General features: G+C 35.7%; 3 protein-coding genes across 7 annotated transcripts in view; 2 read left to right on the forward strand and 1 right to left on the reverse strand.

Annotated features, from left to right (window-relative positions):
* Nucleotides 1–18,098, forward strand: part of LOC129723857 (neurogenic protein mastermind) — a 269,520-nt gene that overhangs the window by 169,057 nt on the left and 82,365 nt on the right. For 2 of the 5 annotated variants that reach the window (XM_055678321.1, XM_055678322.1), the window contains exon 2: nt 7,727–7,999. The exons of the other annotated variants lie outside the window; for them this stretch is intronic. In XM_055678321.1, coding sequence (XP_055534296.1) covers nt 7,988–7,999 — 12 coding nt within the window. In that variant the 5' untranslated portion in view covers nt 7,727–7,987. The remainder of the gene's footprint in view (nt 1–7,726; nt 8,000–18,098) is intronic. 5 annotated transcript variants of the gene reach the window in all.
* LOC129723858 (uncharacterized) lies at nt 8,407–9,374 on the forward strand. Its single transcript, XM_055678323.1, has 2 exons — nt 8,407–8,586; nt 8,654–9,374. The coding sequence occupies exons 1-2, from the start codon at nt 8,493–8,495 to the stop codon at nt 9,235–9,237; spliced, it is 678 nt and encodes a 225-aa protein (XP_055534298.1). The 5' UTR covers nt 8,407–8,492; the 3' UTR covers nt 9,238–9,374.
* LOC129723861 (general odorant-binding protein 99b-like) lies at nt 16,271–17,124 on the reverse strand. Its single transcript, XM_055678326.1, has 2 exons — nt 16,846–17,124; nt 16,271–16,788 (listed from the first exon to the last, which is right to left on the reverse strand). The coding sequence occupies exons 1-2, from the start codon at nt 16,885–16,887 to the stop codon at nt 16,399–16,401; spliced, it is 432 nt and encodes a 143-aa protein (XP_055534301.1). The 5' UTR covers nt 16,888–17,124; the 3' UTR covers nt 16,271–16,398.

Here is an 18,098-nt window from a genome sequence, read left to right on the forward strand (position 1 = left end):
ACTGTCACAACAGGTCACTCCATGTGTCATTTTTCTGGGTTCAATAAAATTGATGTCTGCATAGTAAAAATACTGTGTTATAATTATTGGATGTACGATTTTGGAAACCATTTATGCAAATGATAAATACATACTGATTTGTTTGTATTTATATATAGAATATTGTAATTTGATTTTAAATTTTTTTGATACAAAAGAGTATAAACATCACTTGGAGGTCTTATAATTTTGGTCTTTGGTGATTATTAAATACAAATTCTGATAACTGCACCAAGAAATGAGTTATTTTGTTACTAAAAACACACCTTTGGAAAAAACGGTTGACGAGGTTGTTTAGAAGACATGACTGCAAGGTTAACGTAGAATAATGACAGCCTGTCTCATGTAAAAGTATTTTTTTTTGCGATTTAGGTAGTCTCCGCTCCGCACAAGCAGCAATGTGATGCGAAAAACCCGGACAAAATTACCAACATGTTCAGCAATGCTGTGCAGTGTTGCGGTTCACCGGTTGGTCCGCCTGCTTTGGAATGCTACCTCTAGGCCGTAATCAAATTCAACTTATCTTTTATATGTTGCTTATTAAACCCCAAGGAGGTTTTTTTTTGCCTGGGAAAACAGGTCCCGCGAACCTTTTTGGAAAATAAGCCCCACCCTAATGTACAACTGTCTGTATATGTTGCCATAAGACGTAATTCTACGTCAAAAACACGAAATTGCATTTGATTTTTTCATTAATCATGTTTTTTCTCAAGAACTCTATTTTTTCATATGTTTCTTTACAGGCCTAGGAACAAAACATTGATCCTAAACTTTTTGTCATGAAGGAACCAATTAATTAGGCATTTTCAAAGATCTACCAATTTACTGTTGAATTATAACCTGAAATCTACATATCTGATTAAAATGAGGTCTAAGAGAAAGTTTCACCCACTAAGCTCAATGTTTTTTTTATGAAAAAAAATATTTTGAAGATATTTGGAACATAAAACTTGTCTGCAATCTCTGATTTTCTTGTTCTTAAAGTAAAAAAAAACTGAAAAATGACAAGAAGGATAATTTTAACAAAATCAATATTCAAAACTTAAACATAATTTCTAACATCTGGTTTGAATCTTCGTTATATTCTAATCATTGAAAAATTGGTTTAAATAGTATGGTTCTACTTCAAAAAGTTTTATTCCAACGTCAATTGTGTACTTTTTCATTTGGAATTTTTGTGAAACAAAGAATGAATGTTTGAGTATTTGACAAATAACTCTTAAGCTAATATTATGTAAAGTTTTTATATAGCATTATTACATCTTCACGTTTCATGTAACTTCTTGGATAGTGAAAACGAATGTTCTATTTTTTGTAGGGTGGTTTACCGGTGAAACAAAAACCGGTAAAACCGATATTTTTTTCAATACCGAAATACCGGTATTGGAGAGACGAAAAAACCGGTATTTTCGGTATTTTTTTTAAAATGGAAAAAAAAACTTCCCACAATATTCATAAATCTTTGTTAGGCTAATGAATGCTTCTTACTTAGGTATAGTCGTTACAAATCACATGACGATGTATACAGGGTGTAAGGTAGCTCACTTTTAATCAAATCCTTTAAGGGATAGAGGACCCTATTTGATGAAAAAAATTCTACGCATATGGTCAAAATTTAACTACTGCAGAGTTATTCTCTTCTTCTAGTTTTCGGTTAAGTTTACCTTTAACGAGGTCTATCACAAGAAGTAAGATAGCTAGCTCAATTCTGTTGGTTTTCTTGAAAAGCTGAGAAAATTTAGTAATCAATAGTGTCTCAAAAATGTCGAATTAGGAAGAACAAGAAGCCTTTAGAAAGGAACAAATATGAAATCAAATGTTTTTGAGAACTCAACAGCAATTTTCTCTCTGAAATGTGTGATAAACATGGAGTTTGTTGTTAACCAAATTAAACATTAATGTCTACTCTACTAGTTGTTCTCTGACACCAAGCACCTAATTCTTTTAGTTTAGATACTATTTCACTTTAAAAGCAATCAGCCGCGCCTTCGTTTAGTGTGGTAGAATTCACAATTTTCTGCTCGTTTAAGGCAAACAAAACCAAAAACTGAAATTAGTGAATAACTCTGCAGTAGTTGACTTTTGACCATATGAGTAGAAGGAATTTTTTTTCATCAAACATGGTCCTCTATCGCCCCTTGAAGGATTTTAAGTGAGCTCCCTAATATAATAAATACATTTAGACAGAAGCAACATTATATATATTAATTTTCCCTCACCTATTTACCAATTTTTGTTATCTTTTTGTTCGTTCTGCTCGGATTCAGACAATGTGTTTGTGTGTATCGATAATATGTCAATAAACTTCAATAAAGCATTTATTTTTTAAGTATAACAGCTTATCTCTTCACACACTCATACTCACAGAGGCAACGCGTGGGTAGGTTCAAAACCTACCAGTTTAACTACAAATTATGAGGCAGTAATTACAATTATGTCAGCGAAAAAACGCAAGACATTATTCATTTTGTGCTATTTAAAAGTAAAACTAAAAAAAATATAAATAAATATAAATTTGGATTAGAAATTTATTTTTTTTTGAGACAAAGTGTTATAATCAACCAATATAGATTTTATCCTAAAAATTACTGCTACTTGAAAAAGTGAAATTTAAATAGCTGTAGCATGGTCAAAGCTTCGTCGCCCGTACCGCAGCGGGCTTTTATTAGCAACTAGCTGAATGTACCCGGCCTCACTCGTGTACAAGTTTCTGCTTTTTCTATTTCAAATATTAATTTCTATTTCAGTTATTTCAAATATTTATTTCTATTTCAGTTACAAACTTGTTCATATGCCACATTTTTCGTTTCTTCATTAGAAGCTAAAGTTAATAAAATAATGATAATAGTAATAAATAATTTGGGCGAATTGTTTAAAGAGCATCGAACAGAATAAAGAAGTATTTACCTTCGATTCATTCGGATTCGTAAAAAGTAAATTCTGGTCTGATCGTGATTTCTTTTTTTTTTTATTTCATTCATATATACTCTTCTCAACAGTTTCAAATATTGTTTTTCTACGAAATTTATTGTTGTTCACTAATTTGAAACTAAGTTTTGCGATGTGAAAGAAAATTTAAATAAAAATCTGCATGTTTTTTTTCGTTATTACATTAGTTTCGAAATTATGTTCTTCGTAATCATATCACTAGATTCATTCATTGGAGTTTTTCAAACACTGTTATCCAGTGTTGTATCTGGATCGTATACCACAAGAGATCAAAATAATGGTCGCAAAGGTCCTAATCTTAGAAAAAAATCTGGATCGTAATGAAGCAGAGGTACTCATAAATGCAAAAACATAATCATGCAGCGACACGTCCATACATAGATGCAACCTGAGACGCTAAGCAAAAAATAAATTTCAAATCCAAATTTATGTAGGTAACGTTTTCGGCACTGGCTTACTTATAATGACAGCCTGTCTCATGTAAAAGTATTTTTTTTTGCGATTTAGGTAGTCTCCGCTCCGCACAAGCAGCAATGTAATGCGAAAAACCCGGACAAAATTACCAACATGTTCAGCAATGCTGTGCAGTGTTGCGGTTCACCGGTTGGTCCGCCTGCTTTGGAATGCTACCTCTAGGCCGTAATCAAATTCAACTTATCTTTTATATGTTGCTTATTAAACCCCAAGGAGGTTTTTTTTTGCCTGGGAAAACAGGTCCCGCGAACCTTTTTGGAAAATAAGCCCCACCCTAATGTACAACTGTCTGTATATGTTGCCATAAGACGTAATTCTACGTCAAAAACACGAAATTGCATTTGATTTTTTCATTAATCATGTTTTTTCTCAAGAACTCTATTTTTTCATATGTTTCTTTACAGGCCTAGGAACAAAACATTGATCCTAAACTTTTTGTCATGAAGGAACCAATTAATTAGGCATTTTCAAAGATCTACCAATTTACTGTTGAATTATAACCTGAAATCTACATATCTGATTAAAATGAGGTCTAAGAGAAAGTTTCACCCACTAAGCTCAATGTTTTTTTTATGAAAAAAAATATTTTGAAGATATTTGGAACATAAAACTTGTCTGCAATCTCTGATTTTCTTGTTCTTAAAGTAAAAAAAAACTGAAAAATGACAAGAAGGATAATTTTAACAAAATCAATATTCAAAACTTAAACATAATTTCTAACATCTGGTTTGAATCTTCGTTATATTCTAATCATTGAAAAATTGGTTTAAATAGTATGGTTCTACTTCAAAAAGTTTTATTCCAACGTCAATTGTGTACTTTTTCATTTGGAATTTTTGTGAAACAAAGAATGAATGTTTGAGTATTTGACAAATAACTCTTAAGCTAATATTATGTAAAGTTTTTATATAGCATTATTACATCTTCACGTTTCATGTAACTTCTTGGATAGTGAAAACGAATGTTCTATTTTTTGTAGGGTGGTTTACCGGTGAAACAAAAACCGGTAAAACCGATATTTTTTTCAATACCGAAATACCGGTATTGGAGAGACGAAAAAACCGGTATTTTCGGTATTTTTTTTAAAATGGAAAAAAAAACTTCCCACAATATTCATAAATCTTTGTTAGGCTAATGAATGCTTCTTACTTAGGTATAGTCGTTACAAATCACATGACGATGTATACAGGGTGTAAGGTAGCTCACTTTTAATCAAATCCTTTAAGGGATAGAGGACCCTATTTGATGAAAAAAATTCTACGCATATGGTCAAAATTTAACTACTGCAGAGTTATTCTCTTCTTCTAGTTTTCGGTTAAGTTTACCTTTAACGAGGTCTATCACAAGAAGTAAGATAGCTAGCTCAATTCTGTTGGTTTTCTTGAAAAGCTGAGAAAATTTAGTAATCAATAGTGTCTCAAAAATGTCGAATTAGGAAGAACAAGAAGCCTTTAGAAAGGAACAAATATGAAATCAAATGTTTTTGAGAACTCAACAGCAATTTTCTCTCTGAAATGTGTGATAAACATGGAGTTTGTTGTTAACCAAATTAAACATTAATGTCTACTCTACTAGTTGTTCTCTGACACCAAGCACCTAATTCTTTTAGTTTAGATACTATTTCACTTTAAAAGCAATCAGCCGCGCCTTCGTTTAGTGTGGTAGAATTCACAATTTTCTGCTCGTTTAAGGCAAACAAAACCAAAAACTGAAATTAGTGAATAACTCTGCAGTAGTTGACTTTTGACCATATGAGTAGAAGGAATTTTTTTTCATCAAACATGGTCCTCTATCGCCCCTTGAAGGATTTTAAGTGAGCTCCCTAATATAATAAATACATTTAGACAGAAGCAACATTATATATATTAATTTTCCCTCACCTATTTACCAATTTTTGTTATCTTTTTGTTCGTTCTGCTCGGATTCAGACAATGTGTTTGTGTGTATCGATAATATGTCAATAAACTTCAATAAAGCATTTATTTTTTAAGTATAACAGCTTATCTCTTCACACACTCATACTCACAGAGGCAACGCGTGGGTAGGTTCAAAACCTACCAGTTTAACTACAAATTATGAGGCAGTAATTACAATTATGTCAGCGAAAAAACGCAAGACATTATTCATTTTGTGCTATTTAAAAGTAAAACTAAAAAAAATATAAATAAATATAAATTTGGATTAGAAATTTATTTTTTTTTGAGACAAAGTGTTATAATCAACCAATATAGATTTTATCCTAAAAATTACTGCTACTTGAAAAAGTGAAATTTAAATAGCTGTAGCATGGTCAAAGCTTCGTCGCCCGTACCGCAGCGGGCTTTTATTAGCAACTAGCTGAATGTACCCGGCCTCACTCGTGTACAAGTTTCTGCTTTTTCTATTTCAAATATTAATTTCTATTTCAGTTATTTCAAATATTTATTTCTATTTCAGTTACAAACTTGTTCATATGCCACATTTTTCGTTTCTTCATTAGAAGCTAAAGTTAATAAAATAATGATAATAGTAATAAATAATTTGGGCGAATTGTTTAAAGAGCATCGAACAGAATAAAGAAGTATTTACCTTCGATTCATTCGGATTCGTAAAAAGTAAATTCTGGTCTGATCGTGATTTCTTTTTTTTTTTATTTCATTCATATATACTCTTCTCAACAGTTTCAAATATTGTTTTTCTACGAAATTTATTGTTGTTCACTAATTTGAAACTAAGTTTTGCGATGTGAAAGAAAATTTAAATAAAAATCTGCATGTTTTTTTTCGTTATTACATTAGTTTCGAAATTATGTTCTTCGTAATCATATCACTAGATTCATTCATTGGAGTTTTTCAAACACTGTTATCCAGTGTTGTATCTGGATCGTATACCACAAGAGATCAAAATAATGGTCGCAAAGGTCCTAATCTTAGAAAAAAATCTGGATCGTAATGAAGCAGAGGTACTCATAAATGCAAAAACATAATCATGCAGCGACACGTCCATACATAGATGCAACCTGAGACGCTAAGCAAAAAATAAATTTCAAATCCAAATTTATGTAGGTAACGTTTTCGGCACTGGCTTACTTCGGCAGGTTTTTGCAAAGGACTGCGGCAGAAAACCACTACCGAAGACGTTCGACACCCCATATCTTTAATTTTTTTCAGTTTTATTTTTAAATAGTACAGGGAAAATGACTTGCGTTTTTTTTCGCGGACAATCATCATTACTTCCCCGAACTATGATTTTAAGAACTTTGTAGTTGAAAAAGTAGGTTTAAAGACCACGAGTCACCCCTGGTTTGTATTAATCCGAAAGAAATAAAAATACCGTTTTTTTACCGGTTTTATCGGTTTTTATTTTTATGAATACCGAAATACCGGTTTTTCGAAAAGTCGGTAATACCGACCACCCTATTTTTTGTGAATATTACTTAAAAATGCTAAGTTATTTTTCTTTAAGGGAATCGGGACCTGATTAGAGATGTTTAATTGCAATGTGTGTCGATTATATTGAGGAACAGCATAATGATGCAATATCAAACAAAATAAATATTTGCCATAAGCCAATTAGATTAATTTGGCTCAAGCGGCATGCTACCTATGGCAAAAAGAAAAATTTGAACAATAAATTCATATCTTGTTTCATTCCCAGTAAATTTGGTTTGAGGCAAGTTTCTAAAGTGTACCAAACAAAGAACCGAAAACAGCTTCATTTAACTACTCCGATATGTTACTTCTCAACACTTTGTTAGTTTGTTAGTTCACTCTCCCCGATCTTTAAAAATGGCTATAAACTATCGACACGTTGTAAAAGAAAAATAACAAAACATCGACACAAACACGACCAAAGTTGGTTTTCCGATCATAAATATCTACGAGCAAGTGAACAAACAACAGTCGCGCACCAGTTGGGCACCCCTGGGAAGCACAAATCAAAACAAAATAAAAACAGCCAAAAATGAGATACAAGTTTGCGTAGTGCTGGAACGGAAAAAAATCGAACTTGGCGCCGATCGTTTCGAAATATCGTGAACTAAACAAACAGTTGCCTCCCCCTTGCCCTTGTGCCACCATCTTCGGTAGTGATAGTTACAAAGTGTGATGTGCGTTTGAATCCCGGTAGAAACAGATACTTAAAGTAAATAGATATACTCTTTTACTCCCGATGCACGCACACACACATAAACGATATTATTACCAGAAGGCGGTGGAAAATTGCAGCTACTAACGCGGTCTCATATACGAAATCGACACCGATTTGTTTCCGTTATTTCTTGCAGTGAAAAAGTGGGTTCCGGCGGGATTCTAAAGTGAAGTGAACGCGGAGAGTAGCAAACGCAAAAAAAAACTACTGGAAGGAGTGTTTGTGTATGTGCAGGAGAAAAAGAGAGAGAGAAAGCAGGAGAGTGAAAAGCACAGAGAGTGGCACGGATCCAACGACTGTGTTGATTTGTTACTAATTTCTTCTATAAATAACGGCATAAAAATTCGCCTCCTTCCTATACAACTCCCCTCGGCGATATCCTAAAGAGCCGTTATTAATGAACGTTTGGGTAAGTATCGAATGGTGCTTTTTTGTTTTGGTTCGGTTTTTTTTCAAATGGGGGATTTCACGCCAGTTCACCCAACAGTAGTAGATATAACGAATTTGGTGATATCAATGACTAATGCAACTCTGTTGCATGAAAACTCTCAAAAAGTTATTAAAACTAATCAAATTGCACGAAATGTTGCTTACAAGTTTTACTGTTGCCACAGTCCCACTTTCTAATCACTCCCGGTTTGATCAAACGGATTAGGAGAAATATTCGCATATAATGGTTAGCGAATTCCTCTTCCAGATAGCTTAGTAACGTTCCAATTTTTCAATTATCTGTTCAATTAGAAGCGCAAAATCGCACGTTCAGCGCCAGATAAGACAGTTGGCGGCTCCCGTCTGGGTCGATAAGCGCTTTCCTTTGTCGCTCACTCAGCGCTCAAAAGCGCGCACCAGTCCCGACCTACATTGCCAGTCCCGAAACGAATGTCGTTCTGAATAAGTTGATAATGATACTACTCGCGGTTGTACTTACGGTATCTGCCATTACTTGGCCCAGGACAGAAGCAATTCAGGTTAACCAAACGTGCTGGACCGATAGCCGTAAGTAGGATCGATTTCGTTCGTGTCTGTGAAATTTTCCATCTCTCCTGGATGTCGTTTATCGTAGGCCATTGCAGATCCCGATTCGGCGGCTATAGATTCGTGAACAATGATCTGACTGACATCACGACGCAGCTGGTGGATCAGTCGTTCGATTTCCTGTTCCTATCGGCTGCGTTCAAGCAGTACGACCGGAACCGGCCAGGTTTCGAAAAGTTGTACCGCAAAATCGCCGACCGAGCCTGGTCCGATGCGATTGCCGTAATGCAGTACCAGGGAAAGCGTGGATATCTGAGCTCTTTTAATCCAAACTATCAAGGCTCGAACAGTAACCTGCGTGCGCTAAGTGACCCAGAGAGTGCCAGTGAACACAGTTCGCTCCAGCTGGCGATGGAATACGAGAAACAGGTGGCGAATATGGCACACGCCATCCACAAGAAGGCTTCCGTTGCCCATCAGCGCCCAGCGCAGTACGATCCGGATGTGGCGCACTTCCTGGACCGGCAGTTGGTCAGTCAAAGGAGTGATACGGTCCGGAAACTGACCGGATACATTCACATGCTGGATGGAATTCTGAACGCGGATCATGATGTCGATACCGCCGATCTCGGTTTGAGGATGTTCGATGATTACCTTGAATCGAATGAGTAGCTGGGTATCGTGGAAGATTTCCTTAGAAAAAAATATATTTTTTGTAGAAACCAACATAAACCTCAGAATCGAGTGTAAAGTGAAATGTATGCTATAAACAAAAATATACTAAGACCGGAAGTGTTCAATTTCATCAATAGCCAAACGTTGTCTATTTTCATCACCACTGATCTAGTCAATTGTCATTGAATCAAAATTTTGAATAACTTGTGAGCAATTCCATGAGGAATCGGTATGATGTATGACACCAATTATTATTTAAAAGAGCATTTTCATTTCAGCAGATGAATATTTTAGGAAATGTATCCCTAAAACTATGTGTTGTATTGAAATGGTATCTTAGACCGAACCTTACAGTACCTGTATATTCATTTCAAATGACGAGATCCACTTTTTGTTAATAATTCCTATTATTAGAGTGGGTGAGATAACCTGTGTATGAACACTTCTCCGCTGCAGTGGGCGTTGAATGTTGGCATCAAGTTAGTTTACAATTTTTACCAACTTGCTGCCCTCCAAAAGATTGCTCCTAAGTAGATTCGGCGAACAGACAAAAGTTTTTGCTGGTGGGTGAAAAAGACGCCTTATGTCCTAAGTATGAGAGGACACACCCAAAAGCGGCTGATCAGATGATGAAATGTAATGTAATGTTGTACATAAAAAATCACTCACATGTTTCGGCTAAAATTGATTGTTAACGTACTAGTGATAATACTAAGAATATAATTCCCTCGTATGCAGTAGACAAATTGATTTTACGTTACTAAAAGTTATGTTCAGTACAAAGGAGGAAAATTCAAGCCACCAGTCGAAATCTACTTGGTATCCATCTTACGAAAAAAATCTAATATGTGAATATGTGCTCTGTATTGATTTTTACTATTTGTAACTTGGACGATGCTGTTCCATTAGTAATGGCATTGTTTGCTTAATTTCCATGTGCGTCTTGTAGGCATTCATCCAGCACTGGAAGCTCAGGAATGACTTTTTGCAGTAGTCTTTGCCATAACTGGCTGGATCCAGTGCGGCGATACATCGCTGCGTTGCCTTCCGAGCTTTCGTCAAACCACATTGACAGTCGAAATGTTCGTTTATCACCTCCCAGTTGAGACCCATTTCGTCGTCGTAAAACTGCATTAAGATCTAAGAACAGCGAATCAAACAGTACAACTCTCTGTCTTCGCTGTAGATTTTGTCCATCATCTTTTGGTAGGTTTCCGCTGGCGTGCGTAGAAGTTTGGCGCAAACTTGTGGGAACTTTAACTCGTCTTCTGCCGCAGCACTGGCAACGTCGGTTAGAGTCTGATGTTATGAAATTGCATTAGTCCTGAGCTAAGCTATTTTCACAGAGCACTAGAACTTACCAGACCGATGACCAGTAACAGAGCTACCATAGTGAACTTCATCCTGGCACGATTTCTACAGAACTGAGCGTTCCAAGTGAAACCAGTAACGAAAAAACTGTTCTTCTATTACAAATAAAATCCAATGTCCGTAATCAAGTGTTTATTGCTGGATTAAAAAACGGTTCATCGAATCTCAATAAAACTCGTTTTATTTCTTTCCTAATCGTAATGCAAAGTCGTTAAATTATATTTCGCGTTTGTATGTTGTTTTTAAATCTTTGATTCGACTATGATGTGTGGTGATGGGAACTATCATTAAAAATTCTAACTGATAACCATCAGTAATTTCTAACTCCTTACTGATTGCTATCATTTAACTGATTGCTAACATTTAAGTTTTAGGCAAATTATCAACGTTACCTACATTTGTTGTTAGCGTTCTGTCCTTCAGCTGTACTTTTAGTTCAAGCAACCTTGGCTCGACATTGTTTGTCGTTGACGGTATTGCATATGTTTGGTGATTTTTTTTCCCCTGTGTGGGCTCATCACTACGACGAGAGATTAGATCTATTGTGATATTGCCCAAGTGTTTTCTGTACTCCGCACTTCACTTCATATTATTGGCAGTATCACTATTGATAGTAAGTGATACGCTTATCGTTCATATCCGTGCTTGTGTGTAAGTTTAACCTTTCCGTTCCAAGCTTACTACTCTATCTATATCTATATCGCCTAATTACAATTTCCTAGAGAGAACTTTCATACGTTACTCACACCAGTTTTGTTATAAGAGGGACAGCGGTACTGTAGGATTTAGATTGAAGAAAAGGTACTTGGTGGGAAGCCTGCGAATAAACCCATTCTAAACTCCTTGGGCCTGATTCTACTAAGATTCGAACCCACGACCATCCGCTTACCAAGGCGGACTCTGTAACCTTGCGGCTACGGAGCTCCCCTGTTTGGTGATTTAGGTTTACATTAGAAAAATCCAATCCAATCTGTATTGTTCATTTTGATAAAAAGTAGTCAATCGCCAAAAACTGTATTATTTCTCTTTCGGACACAAGAGCTTCCGAATGCCGCAAAGAGCGATCCCATCTCACACAAGAAATTCTCTAGTCCCCGTTCAAAATTTTTCACAGAAAGGTTGTATTCTAAGGTTGTATTCTACATAGGTCCATTTCATACTTTTTCTCGACCTGCGGTAAGAAGCTTTTCAGTAATACGGCGATTGAAAACGGGGCTTAGTAAGGTCAGCACGCAGAATAGATTCTCATATCTAGCTCTACTCAATACTGAATCAGCTTCGCTGAAAGAGATTGGTGTTCGGAGATTTAATCCCGATTGAAGTAATCTTTTTTATTGTACTGATTTTTATTGCTACGATACTTTGTTACACAATATTCAATTTAAAAAGCATTTAAGCGTTTATCGATATATTTTCAATCGTTATTTCATCGATATTTTTTCAATGGAAAGTTAGGAAAAATAGCCCCCCTAAAAAAATCTTAGTTGCGCTAATGTGAAAATTATATGACTGTACAGTACCTACCTCTCGTACAAGAAAAATTCAGACAATATCAGTAAGAGAAAAACTTCACTGATAGTTAATGATATTTTTTCTTACTGCTAACTAGCAGTAGTTACTGATAGTTTTCGCATCCCTAAAGGTGATACAACTTAGGGCAAAAATCCAGAGGCTTTGGTACAATTTTACGCGAAATTTTTCTATTTTAAACGAACACCGAGATCATCTGACTTTTTCGCAGGTAATAGGGCCATCCTGACTCAAGCTTTATTTTTCAAAATGGCGTTTAAGTTTTAGTGAATTAGTTGTTCGAAGAAAGTATTTCTCAAATTTTTTTTTTCTCTCCAACCAAATATTGTCTTCGGGAGAGTTATTCAATATTGATTTTATACCTGGCTAAAATATATACAAAGATAACTGTGACTTTATAAAAAATGGCATTTCTTTCAAAAACTTTAAAAACTTATCACAAGATGACGAAAAAGCAGTTCAAAATTTATTAGAAGAACAATTCTTTCAGAGTGTTTAGCGTCTGAAAATCCTAAGCTATCACGAAATTTAGTTTTGTCTTGAAAAACTTGGAAAAAAACTTAAAAATTTCTTGATCATCAAGAGAGAGTTTTCAATGTTTCATTACATAAGTGCCCCGTAGAACTGATCCGATTACTCTTCATTGAGTGTTGTTACCAAATCATTCAGAGGACGTTCTACCAGTTTTAATCACAAAATTGTAACTTGAAAAAATGGAGAATAATCAATGGATTAACTTTGCTGAAAGCTCTACGGCTCTAAAGTCAATTTTTTGCGTCAAAATAACTCGATCACGTTTTTGCAACTTTGGAAACAGTATGCAATGGTCAATTAGAAAACAACATTTGCATTGTTGCTAGAAGCATTTTATAAACAGTAGGGTGTCAATGGAAATTGGATTTTCGAATTTCGTCTGCTTAAATGTTTGGTGTTCTCGCAAAAAGTCCCCATGCGTAGTATTCCGCCGCTGCCGCATCAGTTCCGAGTTGCCAACCGGTGGTCAACCGGTTTGGTAAGTTCAAATACTTTTGAAACAGGAGTTCCAGAACAACAATTTTTAGAACATGCGACTGTTCTTTCGTTGATATGATCAAAAGTTTACTCTTTGGGTTAAAACACAGTTCATCGAATTACAATAAAACTCATTTTATTGTTCTTCTTATCTTTTTGCAAAGTCGTTTTATTATTACTTGCGATTATTTGTTGTTTTTTTCAAGCCGTGATTCGACTATGATGTAAGATAAGTAAGCGCGAACGAATATCGAGGTCATCTGATTTTTCCTGGCTCAAGCGTTATATTAAAAAATAATGTTTAAGTCTTTGTGAATAAGATCTTCCTCCGGAATGTTTTCTTAGGCTGAGTTGTTTATTTTCTTCAAATAAAAAAAATGTACACTGAGAAAACTGAGATTCTTCATAAAAATGACATTTTCAATTTTCAGTTGGGATATGATCGCGGATATAAACTGCAGGGTGCCAATAGAAAATGTTTTTTTTGTTTCAAATTTCGTCTGCTTGAAAATTTCATCTTTCCGCAAAAAGTTCCCATGCGGAATTCCAGTTCAATCGTGCAGCAGCCTCTTTCCCAGAACAAAATCTCATTTAGGGTATAGATACACAATTTCATTTTCACGAATAATGTACTGATACTAGACACCTTGTTTCCCATGGGCCTTGCAGGCAACAACAAAAAGGTTGCGATACAGTTTCTTTTCTTGGTAATTATAAGTGACAGGGACAGAAGCAAGAATTGAGAAACTCGAGAAGGGCAAGAAGAAAACCCGGAAGAGAAAAAACTTGTTTTTTTAAATGAAATCAATCTATCGATAGACTTGATTCCGGGCTAAGACTCGAGCTGAGAGACTCCCAGGGAGTCGATTATTTCAATAAAAAAATTGAAGTAGCACCAGAACCGCAAAACTTTCCCTCGACCTCGTTACTGGAATCACTAATTTGACTACGCGGAGGATTTTGTTTGGATTTCCCGGTATCAAACGTTGTAAAGTTCTTTGGAATTCTAGGAGAAATTTCACCGTCTTGAAGCAGTGTTTCCAAACGTTCAGTTTTAATTTTTCTAGTCTCAATCAGATTTTTCAACATAAACGCAATGTATTGTGCCGTGTTAAATAAATGTTGTGTGAACAAAAAAAACATAAACGCAGTCACAATTTTGATACAGTGTATTATTTTAGAATATATTGTTTTTAAATCCACTAAAAAACGTATACTCTTTTGAAAACAAAGAAGTTTTTATTAAAAAAATAACGAACACGCGCAATGTGCTCGATAAGTGTACAGTTTCTAGTGAAAATAGGTGATAAACAGCCGTGAGAATTTTGTACGTAGAAGAATAGCTCACATGTTCGTCGCTAAAGTTGATTGTTAGCTTGCCCGTGACACTACTAAGAATGCAATTCCTTCGTGTAGAGTAGATGAATTGAGTTCACGTCATTTAAGGTTATGTTTATTTCAAAGGTGCAAAATCACTTGTCAATACGTATTCTCTTTTTAACAATATGTAAATACAAGTAATTAACGAGCCATCAGTCGCAGCCTGCTAATCTTGGTGGAAGCAACAATCTTTTATTCTCAGTATCCATTTTTCGAAGCAATTCTTTGCCTTTTGTATATCAGAAGTGCAAACATATACTTTGTATTGACATTTAGTTGGGTAAAAAACGGCTTAAGCAGTGGCGCCTATTTTATTCAGTCGAAATAAATCAATCTCCTGAATTTTGATCGATATCGATAATTTCAATGATGAGAACGAAAACTCTGATTAACTAGTTGTCTTACGAATACATAAAATTTCGTTCAACACAGACAAAATCTTTGAAACAACATCCAACGAAAAAAATTGCAGCTATTCAGGCGCTATTTGGGTGCTGAAGAAAATCCACTGCAAAACAGATGCAAACTGCTCAAAAGGTTCGGGGTGATTGGAATAGTGTCCTAGTGATAGGGAACTTTAATTGATTATTGTTAAAGTTTGCTAAATCGGTTTTAGAATCTGGAAACAAGTGCTGACAAAGAAAAAGATAGAGAACAAATTAATTTACTTATGTTTGTATTTCACCTTACAGATTTCAAGTATTTCGTCTCAATACACAGGCGGCTCCTAAAGCTGCTTAAAATATGTTTCCTACTCTAGCTGTTATCGAAACGATACGAAAATTCAATTATAAATACATCGGTTGCGGGTACTGGTATTGCGGCTTTTGCTCGACGTGCGGCTTGTATGCATTCGTCAAACACTAAAAGCTCTTAAATGACTTCTTGCAGTAATCCTCTCGATAACTGGCTAGATCCAGGGCAGCGATACATTGTCGCGTTGCCTTCCGAGCGTCGGCCCAACCGAGTTCGCCGTTGAAATGATCGTCTATTACCTCTCAGTTGAGACCCATTTCGTCATCGTAAAACCGCATTAGGATCAAAAAGCAGCGAACCAGACAGTACAGTTCCATGTTCTCGCTGAAGACGCTGTCCTTCATATTTTGGTAAACTTCCACTGACGTGCGTAGAATTTTAGCGTAAATTTCTCCAGTTTTCTTGACGTCTCGTGCCGCAACATGTGCAGTGTCGGTTATAATCTGGTATTATAAAATTAAATTAGTTTTGAGTTGAGCAGTTTTAACAGAGTATTCGAACTTACCAGATCGATAATCAGCACCAGAGCTAACGCAGTGAACTTCATCATGACACAATTTACACAGAACTGACCGTTCGAAATCCCAGAACAACAATTTTTCGTTCATGCGACTGTTCTTATAATACATAAACAATCAAAAGTGACGTAATCAAAAGTTTACTTTCTGGGTCAAAACATTAAATTTCAATCGTTTATTTCTTTTCTAATCGTAATACAAAGTCGTTATATAATATCTCGCGATTATATGTTGTTTTTGAATGCGTGATTCGACTATAATACAACCAAGTGGGCAAATCGTCAAGCTGTAGTACAATTTTACGTGAAATTATCCTGAACCGCGGAAATCTGAGACGAGCATTTTCAAATTTTATGAAACTCTCTGTTTGTTTTCGGCAAGAGAACACATAACTTTTCCCCAAGTATTTGGACCCTTTTGGCTGAAACGTTTTTGTTCGAAAAAATATCTTAGATTTGCGTATATCAGAAGTATAATCATATGGTCTGTATTGAATTTTATTAGATTCACAATGAATTAATATAAAGTATTTCTGCTTTATCCCGCATTTAATTAAACTACACGATCTTCATCTTCAACAAGTTTCCACTTATTATGCCTCTGTTTCCTTACCCTTAACGTGCGTTTCGTATGCATTCATCGCGCACTGGTAGCTCAGGAATGACTTCTTGCAGTAGTCCTCACCATAGCTGGTTGGATCCAGCGCAGCAAAGCATTGCTGCGTTGCCTCCCGATATTCGGCCAAACCGGGTTTGCCTTCCAAATGTTGGTTAACCAACTCCCAGTTCGGGCCCGTTTCGTCATCGTAGAACCGTGTCATAACGCCTATGCAGCGAATCAGACAGTGCACCTCCTTGTCATCGCCGTAGTTTTTGTCCTTCAATTTTTGGAAGGTTTGTGCGGATGAGCGTAGGATTTTACCGCAATCCTTCGTAAATTTGCGGTAGTCATCCGACGAATAAATGGCAGCGTCGGCTAGAGCCTGTTATTAAAGAATTCCATGAGCTTAGGTTAATTCCACAAGAGTATGTCCACTTACCAGACCGACGATCAACACCAGTGCTGCCGAAGTGAACTTCATCCTGACGCGGTTTCTACAAAACTGAGCGTTCGAAGTGAAGCTTCGTTGGTCGAAACCTTGCGTTGACCGTTTGTCTGATAACGATTAACCACTTGGTTTGGTTTTTATTCAATGGCCAAGGGATCGATTGTAAACAAACAGTTTTTTGTTCTCAGTTTAAAGCTTATAAACCTGATGGACTATCTGGGCTTAAGTTTGATCATGCTCCAGGAAGTGGGCCACTAAGAGACTCATAATTCATCGGCACAGATTGAAGAAAGGGAGTACTTTATATTTTTATACTTAAATGAAAGACAATAATGTTTATTCCAGCAATCATGATGCGTGTGACTGTTTGTTATAATACATAAAAAAATCATAAGTAACGTTATCAAAAGTCCGCTTTATGGGTTATAACTCGGTTCATCTAATGTCAATAAAAACTAATTTTATTTCTATTCCAATCGTAGTATAAACTCGTTACATCATATCCCGCGATTATATGTTGTTTTCAAATCGCTGTTTCGATTGTGATGCAAGAGAACCTAGTTGGAAACTCATGAGCCTTTATTGTAAAGGGTGTTACGGTAAAAAAATGGTCAAACAAAATGTGTGTAAACTTTTTTATCAAAAAACCAAATCTTTTCTTCTTTGTCAAGTTCATTTCGTACAGAATAAAAAAAAAAATTTTAACTCAAGTTGTTTTTTAACGAATGCGAATTGACGAACTCCTTCCATCAAGTTTCGTACTGCCTTCTTTGTCACTTTGTTCTCCACAGAACACCAGTTAGCCTTGAACTTCATCTCGTTGACAACTGTTTTCCTTGTCTTCTTGGGTTTCCGCTCGACGATAGCCTATATATTTTTTTCATGTCCTTTGGCACTACCCAGACGTTGTTCGCGGCATACCACTCCATGGCTTTTTTTCCGTAATGACAAAATGCCTAATCCGGCCAAAACAGAACGGAACAACTGTGTTGCTTAAGGGGTTATATACCTTTTTGGTCGAGAAAAATGAGGAAAGTTTGAATTTATGTTTAAGTGCATAGCACCATTTTCATTGCATCAAAGTGGTATTTTTATGGAAGTACAGTTTATCAACAACAAGAAAATACGTTTAATTTTGAGATATACCAATTATTACTGGAGTAATGGCCGTTTCCACGAAACGCTATTTTTTGCAGAGGCTTGTGGTGATCCTGATAGAGACTCAGCGGATCAACCGAAATAAA

The sequence above is a fragment of the Wyeomyia smithii genome, chromosome 2 (assembly GCF_029784165.1).
Source record: "Wyeomyia smithii strain HCP4-BCI-WySm-NY-G18 chromosome 2, ASM2978416v1, whole genome shotgun sequence".
Classification (NCBI taxonomy): domain Eukaryota; kingdom Metazoa; phylum Arthropoda; class Insecta; order Diptera; family Culicidae; genus Wyeomyia; species Wyeomyia smithii.